The sequence below is a fragment of the Trachurus trachurus genome, assembly GCF_905171665.1.
Source record: "Trachurus trachurus genome assembly, chromosome: 2".
NCBI classification, from domain to species: Eukaryota; Metazoa; Chordata; class Actinopteri; order Carangiformes; family Carangidae; genus Trachurus; species Trachurus trachurus.
This window is the reverse complement of record NC_139914.1, coordinates 3,505,533-3,515,184: the sequence shown is the minus strand read 5'-3', so window position 1 is coordinate 3,515,184 and position 9,652 is coordinate 3,505,533. Positions and strand designations below refer to the sequence as shown.

The following is a 9,652-nucleotide window of genomic DNA, read 5'->3' as shown; positions in this document are numbered from 1 at the left end:
TGGAGCCATATTTCACATAATTTGGGGGATTTGAAGAATGTTCACAGAAGCTATGAGCCAATACTTGTTTACATGTCATTACTATTAAAGGGATAGTTCAACATGTTGGCAAATTGGCCCATTGCCATAATCCCTATAGTCATAGCAGTAGGTTCGTTACCTCTATTTGTCGGTGCAAGCTATTTTTAGAGCGGCGGAGCAGAGCCGCGAGCTGCTCAGAGCTACGCTACGGAGGCTCATGGGATTTCTTGGTTTCCCTCATCAAACTCATCAAATACACAATCCAACAACTCCACAACGCTCTGGTGGACAAGTTGTGACCTGCACATTCACCACGTTATGAGATAATAACACAACGTTACCAGACAGAGTTGTTTTAGGGGTAAATTCAGGCAAAACCGCTGATGCGCGTTCCTGTCGGGGGCAGTTTTTCATCATCAGTCTCTGTATTTCCCTCTAAAACAACTCTGTCTGGTAACGTTGTGTTATTATCTCATAGCGTGGTGAATGTGCAGCTCACAACTTGTCCACCAGAGCGTTGTGGAGTTGTTGGATTGTGTATTTGATGAGTTTGATGAGGGAAACCAAGAAATCCCATGAGCCTCCGTAGCGTAGCTCTGAGCAGCTCGCAGCTCTGCTCCGCTGTTCTAAAAATAGCTTGCACCGACAATTAAAGGTAATGAACCTACTGTTATGACTATAGGGATTATGGCAATGGACCAATTTGCCAAAATGTTGAACTATCCCTTTAAGAATGTCGAATTAGCATTGTCATGTTGTCGCTGATGTGCAGACAACTATCACTTGATTAGTCTGATTTTCAAAGTATGATAATTCACAGGCAAGTCCTGGAAGATCACTAGTGTCTTATGAATATACTGTATATGCACATATGTGCTGTAAATCTCCTTCTATGTACCGCAGTATTCACTGTTCACAGTAAGAATATACAACACTTTAAAGGAAAAGTCCACCATAGTGTCTCACACTCGGGAGTTACACCGTTTTGGTGTATTAACTCATGTAGCTCAGATACAGTTAGTGTTAGTTAGTGAGGTCCTTAATTCTTAAGAGCAGGTACAGTACTCACTTAAGAAATATTAACCATGGAAATATGATTAAACACCATAAAACAAACAACAAAATGTGCCTAGACATACACTGGTAAACACAAACAGCCGTTTTTAACAATAAAGTATTTCGGTGGACTTTTCCTTTAAGTCATAGTTGCCTTTTACCTCAGAGTAAGTGCTTGATTATACAGTCAGCTAATACATCTGTTGTCATGTGACTTGTTGATGGTCCATTATTATTTCTATTATTATTATGGATCCTTAGTACATGATCAGAGCAGCTTCTTCGATCCAGCACTTTCACAGTCGCCTCAACAACACCACTCGACTAAAGTCCACGTAGGCATCAGATGAACATATTAAAAAAATCTACAAAACTACTTAAAAAAGGCTCAGAGAGTTGGATTAATAATAATAATAATAAAAATAAAAGCACAGTAGAATTTGGCCTCATTGCTTTGTTTTGATTGTCTTGTGTTTGGCTTGCTAGTCACGTTTTAGAGATTAAGGGGCGAGGGAGTGGGAGTTGAGGTGTGTGTATGAAGGGGGGTCGGGGGGTCGGGGGGTTAGGAGAAATCCCAAACAGCCTCGGGGGAGTCGGCGGTGGACGATGTCGGAGCGTGGCAGGACGGCCCAGGTGGAGAGGAGACGGGAGGGTCCTCGGGGCTGGTGAGGGGCACTGCTGGGTACATGAGGCTGAGGAAGGAGTCTCTGGTGTGTCTCTTCACCTGTCACACAACAACACAACTCTGATTAAGCAAAGGCACAAACAAATCTACTGTATATTTACTTTACTTTACTTTATTTGTTTATTTGGATGGAACAGTCCACATTAATGAACATAAAAACATGTAAATACCACAAGACGACTATGACATATAAAACATATTGACATATTGACAAACACTTCCATGGGCAGGGGGACCATAAGAGTTTCTGAGAGATAAAGTGCAAAAGTACTGGGTTAAAGTGACAAGTGCTAAAGTGCAGGAGTGCATACTGTAGGTGCCAGGTTGTATTGCACGATGCCCTATAAGAGTATTTATCAAAGTGCCAGATAGTATTGCACAAGGCCCTAAAGTGCACATCAGTTTAAAGTGCCAGGTTGTATTGCACAATGCCCATTACACCCAGTTGCACAAGCAGAAGTGTGTAGATATTGCACGAAATGTAATACTTAATTGTAATTATGTAAGTACTTCTAGAACCCAAAATGACGTACACAAAAAACATTGTGTACAATTAACTGAAAAAGAAAACCTCAAATGGTGCCCTGGCAGTTGTTATATACAAGTTACAGGTGGTCACATGTCTGGTTTGCTTGTAACCATGCTTTTAGTTTTCCCTTGAACATGGTAAATTATTATATTATACACAACTTTGATCACACACACAATCTGAGCTCCCAGGTAGGAAGTAGGAAACCCACCTGCTTGAAGAAGGCGTGAGTCAACAGAGCAGATGCTGACGGTCTATGGAAGAGAAAGACAGGGCAAACACTTTTATTAGCATCATACTGTAAGTCATGAGTTGTGTAGTGTACTGTGAGTTTGTGCGCGGTGTTGATTCGCTGTGACGACCTGCGCTCGGGCTGCTGCTGCAGACACAGCTGCACCAGGTTGTGCAGAGTGGCCGAGTGGTTTTTGGGTCCGGGGCTCTGGGGTCGGTCCGTGGGAGGAGCGGTGGCGCTGTGCGACAGGCTCCCCGTGGCCACGCTCTCCCCGATGCCGGAGTCCACGCCGGAGCGCGACACCTTCAGCCCCCCCAGCTCGCCGAGCGGGAAGGGCGCCACGTCCAGCAGGCAGCAGTGGGAGCCGCGCAGCTTCTGAAGCAGCATCTGGACAAACGGATTCAAAACAAAAACAGCTAAATAATAGCTAAATATATCCTAATGAACAATGCCCCAGTCGCCCCTAAATAACCCTAAACCTATGGACAGTCACTACTACAACAATTTGCACAATAACTTATTTAGTAGTATTTTGTATATATCTTTATATCTTTTTTTTCATATAGTATATGCGTTATCTTTTGCACTAGAACATTTTAATTCATTCTATTTTATTTTATTTTATTTAAATTCTTAATTCTCTAAATTCCTATTCTATTCTATTTTTGGTACCTTTATGTTTGCACCTGACACCAAGACAAGTTCCTCGTGCTGTAAACTGACCTTTACTGCTCTTGGCAATAAAACAGCTCTGATTCTGATACGTTTTTTTTTTTTTTTCTCACTTGTTCTCTCTTATCACAATTTATCTCTTATTTAACTCTATACTTTTTATTGGCTGCTGTGTTGCGGTGTCATGTCTTTCTTGTCTTCTGCTGTGTCATGTCTTTATGTTTGCCACTTGTATTGCACAATAAAAAAAATAAAAATAAAAAAAACAGCTAGATCACAAACCTAATCTTGTTTGGTTGGAAGTGTTGTGTTTTGTTTTTGTTTTCTCACCTGAGTGGGCGGCATGTCCTGGAAGGGAACCCTGCCACTGACCAACTCACAGGCCACGATACCTAAACTGTAGATGTCCGACTTCACGCCGTAACCGTGCAGGTCCTACTGAGGACAAGCGCCCATGGACAGAGGAGGGACAGGACAGACAGGGATGAAGCTTAAAACTGCTGCTTTCTAAAACACGACTTGACCTTGTGTCATTTGTCGAATATCTGACCTGTCGCAGTAGCTCTGGGCTGAGCCAGGGCAGCAGGGCGGGGCTGTGATGGGGCATGTCGAACACCGCCCTCATCCTCTTCCCCTCACGCATCATACTGTAAACACTGTGGAGCCCTGAGAGGTAGACTCGCCCCTCCGCTGACAGAAGGATATGACTGGCCTTCACCCCCCTGGTAAAATATATTAACAGAAACACATTAAAAGGGATACAGATATTTAATAGATAGATTTTTAATATTTTTCGCCTCATCCCTCTTAAAACAGCTCCACGTCTCACACTGACCGGTGAACGTAGCCCATGCGGTGCAGGTATTCCAGCGCTTTCAACACACCGTACAGCAAGTACGCGATCAGGGATTCACTCATCCCATCTGGGAAATATGTCCTCAGTAAAGTGTCTGCAGAGCCTGGAGACAGGAGGAGAGAGGACACAACGACTGAGCAGGGAAACGTTCATGGAAAATTCATAGAAGTGAGTTATCCTCGAGAAGCTGGAACTCACAAGTTTTATTTATATATTGCTTGTGTATTTGCTTAAAGGGATGTTTCAACATTTTGGCAAACTCATCAAATACACAATCCAAAAACTATTTTCGAGGTAAATTCATGCAAAACCGCTGATGCGCATTGCCTTCAGGGGCAGTTTTCCGGCAAGCAGTCTCTGAATTTACCTCTAAAACAACTCCATCTCGACTGCTTGCCGAAGAACGGGAACGCGCATCAGCGGTTCTGCATGAATTTCCCTCTAAAACAACTTTGTCTGGTAACGTTCTGTTATTATCTCATAGCGTGGTGAATGTGCAGGTCACAACTTGTCCACCAGAGCGTTTTGGAGTTGTTGGATTGTGTATTTGATGAGTTTGATGAAGGAAACCAAGAAATCCCATGAGCCCCCGTAGCGTAGCTCTGAGCAGCTCACGACTCTGCTCTGCCATTCTAAAAATAGCTTGCACCGACAATTAAAGGTAAGAAACCTACTGCTAAGACTATAGGGATTATGGCAATGGGCCAATTTGCCAAAATGTTGAACTATCCCTTTAAACGACTCAATTTTGCAGCTTTATTCATTTCTATGGATTTTAAAGACAAAAAAGCAGACTTTATAAAGGAGTGGCAGTAGCTGACCATAAGCCATGAGCGGTGTGAGGACCCACAGCTGGCAGCAGGAGCTGAACACCAGGCGAGAGGTCAGCAGGTTGGAGTGACGGAAAAACCTGGAAAGCAGAACCTCGTTCTGGGGGATTTGGAAACAATCAGGCAGAAACACACCTGGATGAAGACTTTTAAAAACCATATGCACTCAACAAACGACAAATATCCTTTTCCCTGAGGAGTAGCTCACCATGAGCTGCAACAGCTCCTCCTCTGTGCACTCGTCCAGGTTGGTTTGTTTGACGGCCACCATTTGGCCAGTGGGGATGTGCCGCGCCATGCTCACCTGGCTCAGGTTGTTGAAGCCCCTCCCTGCAGTGGGGAAGCATTAAAGGGATAGTTCACCCAAAATTCAAATGATCTACTTACCCTCATGTCGACTAAGGGCTGGGAGAAGTTTCAGAGTCCTCCGTGGCTTCTCTGAGTTACAGCGGGGCTCGGTGCAGCACTGCATGTCCATATGATGGTTGCGAATGGAGCTCACTTTTCTTCGTCCAAAAAGACACACCAAAAAACATCCAAATACCTCCATAGTGCTCGTCTGTAATGTCCCTCTTGTATTGAAGCCCCGACATGAGAAATTGTTCCGAAAAAAATTAAATAAGTCTATGTTTTAAGCTTGTTTGTAGCGGAAGCTCCCAGTGTTGCTCTTCCGGAATTTCGTGCGATTTGCGGAGCCGTGAACTGCGCGAGATTTGGACGGACCAGGAAGAGCAGTGCTGGGAGCTTCCGCTACAAACAAGCTTAAAATATAGACTTATTTAATTTTTTCGGAACAATTTCTCATGTCGGGGCTTCAATACAAGAGGGACATTACAGACGAGCAGTATGGAGGTATTTGGATGTTTTTTGGTGTGTCTTTTTGGACAAAGAAAAGTGAGCTCCGTTCGCAACCATCATATGGACATGCAGTGCTGCACGGAGCCCCGCTGTAACTCAGAGAAGCCACGGAGGACTCTGAAACTTCTCCCAGCCCTTAGTCGACATGAGGGTGAGTAGATAATGAGTGAAATTTGAATTTTGGGTGAACTATCCCTTTAAGTCTCATTTTAAGATCTGAGAGGAGAAAACAGGTGCAGCTCTCTGCGGTCTCTGACTCAGGAGTGTGTGTGTGGTGTGGGATGTTCTCACCCAGCTCTGACAGTAGCTGGTAGTGGGCCGGCTCGGGAGACAGCCCTGTGATGTCATCGCCGCCCGCTGGCCCTTGCAGAGTGAATTCAGACCCGTCGCAGCTCTGCAGGGACGCACACGCCCACATTCACCCCACAGGCACATATTAAGCATTTATCACACACAGGAGGAAGAATAAAGTAACACAGCAGTTAAACATGATGCAATGTATTATGCACATAACTCAAATATTTGGACGTGAACACTTTAAATCATTTATGACCTCTGACACCCTCTGAAAACGAGATATAGCAACCGCACTGACAAACATGGTCGGGGTCATCGTTCCCAGGCTTGTTGCATATGCATATTGCTGGCTCAGACCACCACCACTAAGCAGCTGAGAGTGTGAGTAGGCAAAGTGTGGGTGGATTAGATTTCAACACAAAGGGTGGACAGAGAGAGGAGCTGCACATCAAGAATTTTCCGTTATATTGTAGTAAATTTGCGCTGCGGTTCAGTTCAAAATCTCTCTGCTTCTTCATTAATGCTTCTTACGTAATATCCAATTCCCCACGGTGGATCATTACATTTTCAGCTCATTTAATCTCATCCATCTAACTGGCTTTGTCCTGCAATAACCCCTAAAATCTACCCTCGTTGGACTGCTACTGGCACAAGGGCAGCCTGACAGGCAGGTCACAGCGCCACTGTTGTGAGGCGAAGGGAGGCGGTGTGTGTGTGTGTATGTGTGTGAGGAGACGATGGTCGCCACGGGATGTCACTGTGACACTGAGCACAGCAGAGGGGGGGAGGAGGGGGCGGGGTGTCGGCGATGCTTGCAGTTTTAGTGATGCAGATAGAGGTCTGGGACACAGGAGAGTCTAGTTCACTTTCACACACAAACACAAACACATATATATACTCTTGGTTTCATCCACGCATCGTCTTTACGTTTCTTTTTTTGCTATCCTAACTGACTGATTGTTTTATCATGAGAGTTCTTATTGTTTTTTATATTTTATATTTATTTTATTGTGCTTTTATCTAATGTATTTCATTGTAATTGTAAAGCACCTTGGCTAAAGGTGCTATATAAATAAAGCTTGACTTGACTTAACTTGACTTGACAGCAGTACATTTGTAATTATTATTAAGTATACAATAATAATTAGGTAATGCACTGCTAATAATGGTTTAAATAGTTATAGACGAATAAAAGGACAGGAAATCTCTCTACTATAATCATGTGAAGTAGTTCTTTTATACAGTTTACCTGTCATGTGGAGTGCTGCCCAGCCAGTGTGACTAATCTGAAAAGATAATCCCCGATGATGTCAAAGTGATGTCATTAGGGTTATCTCAATTAAGGCTCAAGGCTTTAATACAAATTCATTGTAAGAAGGCTGTTTTATAAATGGGAATGTGACCTACATACATTAAATAAATACAGAGAGAATATTTCGCATTACAGGATACAGGATACAGTGTTTTTAGAGTGTACTGCACCGATTGTATCCACTCTCTCATTCTGTGTCCCCAGACTTTATGCAACACTGACGTGACGGAGTAGCTCCGTCAGGTGTTACCAGCAGCTTCAACAGCCACAATGCTTTCCCATAACAGTAGCAGCCCCCCATTGGAGCTGCTGTTCAACAACAAATTAACAGTCGTAATACGATGGAAGAGCATCAGTGTGACACCTGTCTCCATGCTGACAGCGTCTTGGCTACTGACCAGGAACTGGTGGCTGGTGTCCTCATAGCGCTCCTCTATGTCCAAGGGCTGGACCTGAGTGTGGGAGATGCAGGAACAGTCCTGGTGGAGGGGGGAGGGGGGGAGGGAGGGAGGAGGGGGGGTACAGGTGAGACATGCCGTAAAGGACAAGGAGGAGCGGAGAGGAAACATGGAGCTTTGGAGGTAGGGGCGGCAGCGGTGGTGGTGGTGGTGTAACGCTGCCTTTGTGGAGGGTGGAAGGGACGGGGAAGCAAGCATCTGCAAATACACGCAAGCTGTGAATGCACTCACATGGCTTTTTATCGGAAGTGGTGAGTGGAGAGAGAATGAGAGTGACGATAAGAGGCAACAAAGAGCCAGCTGACTGACTGATGTGTCCCAACAGAGCCAGATAAGAGCTGCATACATACTTAGATGTGCCTATTAGATGTGAGAGATGCACAGTTGGATGGATAATATTAATACTTATATTTCCCAGGCTACATTAGGATTCATTATGAAAATGCAGATGCAAAGTGGTTACACTTTTTCAGACAGGCTATATAAAGAATATCTGGAAGCTTACAACTTAGAAATCTGCTAATTTGACAAGAAATAACAATTGGATTGATTGCTTTTGAAATCAATGACTGGTGCATCCATATCTTTAAGCTCCTCCACTTAAAAGACTCCTGAATTTATCATATCCCACCAGGGGCACCAGCATGAGCCATCTGATTCGTCACTATCCATCATCTACTTGGTCACAATAAAGCGCAAAGAGGCACAAAGCAAAACAAAAACAAAAACAAGAAAAACAACCCTAGCAGCGTTTTATTCTTACCAAGAAAGACATGGAGTCCTTTTGGCGACGGTAAAACCACAGGCTTTGGCATTCATCCGCTCACAGGCTGCAGGAGGAGACCGAACCGCGATGGAGCGAGGCAGGAGGACGGAGAGCAGCGGTGTAATATGAGACACACACACGGAGAATCCCCAACTAGACTAGAAAGCGTCCAGCAGCAGCAGCAGCGGCAGCAGCGGCAGCAGCATCCATCCAACCTCGGCCATCCACCCATCCACCCGTCGGCAGCTTACCTGGCTGCATCAACCGATCTACTGATCTGAGGAAATAAAGAGGAAATCCGTCCGGTCCAGTCAGTCAGTCAGTCAGTGCAGCCGTAGCATCGGAAAAAAAGAAAATCCTGCAGCCTTTAGATATGAGTATATATGTGTCTATTTACACTCAGTTGGCTTTTTGTTCAAAAATCAAAATAGGTCATTGATTGTTGATAGTGGCGCAATAAGACATCACTTGTGAACCGCAATCCCCCCCAAAAAAATTGTTATAATTTCCCAAGATAATTATGAAATTTAACTCCTCTCCAAGGTTAAGATTAACTGCAGCCATTTTATTCAAATCAGAGGACTAGCTTTATTAATGTCGCCACTTAACGTGACTTTTACATAACTAATCCATGTTTTTTGTGTGTTATTATTTCATTATCGGACAAAAAAACAGGGCATGCCGCACAAAAACACTCACTCTGTAGGAGCCAAACTGGCGTAAATATATTTTCTTGGATTAATACATTAAACTAAAGTTAGCTAACTTATGAACTGGATATTATATTTCTGGTTGGTTATTTATTCAAAAGTAGTGGACACGTAAAGAAAGAGAGAAGGCAGCTTAACTTACCTCCTCCCGTCGACAACAACAGCTTCTTGGTGTAAACAAGTTAAAAATACAAAGAGCAGCCTGAAAACATAAACAACGTTTTATTTAAAAGGATTCATCTTTTACCATTTTTTTGTGTCAAAACGATCCGCAGTTAGTCAAAGGTAACGCGTTTATTCCCAGTAACGGACGGCACAATGCCCGCAAAGCGAAAAATGTAATCTTGACAGGACTTTTAATTTGACACCG

The 9,652-nt window shown here is 43.8% G+C and overlaps 1 protein-coding gene across 2 annotated transcripts; it reads right to left on the bottom strand.

Annotated features, from left to right (window-relative positions):
• Positions 1-668: 668 nt before the first annotated feature.
• stradb (STE20 related adaptor beta) lies at positions 669-9,648 on the bottom strand. 2 transcript variants are annotated; one of them, XM_083990223.1, is made up of 12 exons: positions 9,425-9,648; positions 8,570-8,849; positions 7,747-7,827; positions 6,031-6,133; positions 5,090-5,211; positions 4,873-4,981; positions 4,031-4,154; positions 3,746-3,917; positions 3,526-3,630; positions 2,654-2,910; positions 2,503-2,545; positions 669-1,801 (listed from the first exon to the last, which is right to left on the bottom strand). In XM_083990223.1, exons 2-12 carry the CDS (start codon positions 8,579-8,581, stop codon positions 1,640-1,642), a joined length of 1,290 nt encoding a protein of 429 aa, XP_083846349.1. In that variant the 5' UTR covers positions 8,582-8,849; positions 9,425-9,648; the 3' UTR covers positions 669-1,639. The 2 variants fall into 2 exon arrangements, with proteins under 2 accessions (XP_083846349.1, XP_083846350.1); XM_083990224.1 differs by having other exon boundaries at positions 8,824-8,849.
• Between the last annotated feature and the right edge of the window lie 4 nt (positions 9,649-9,652).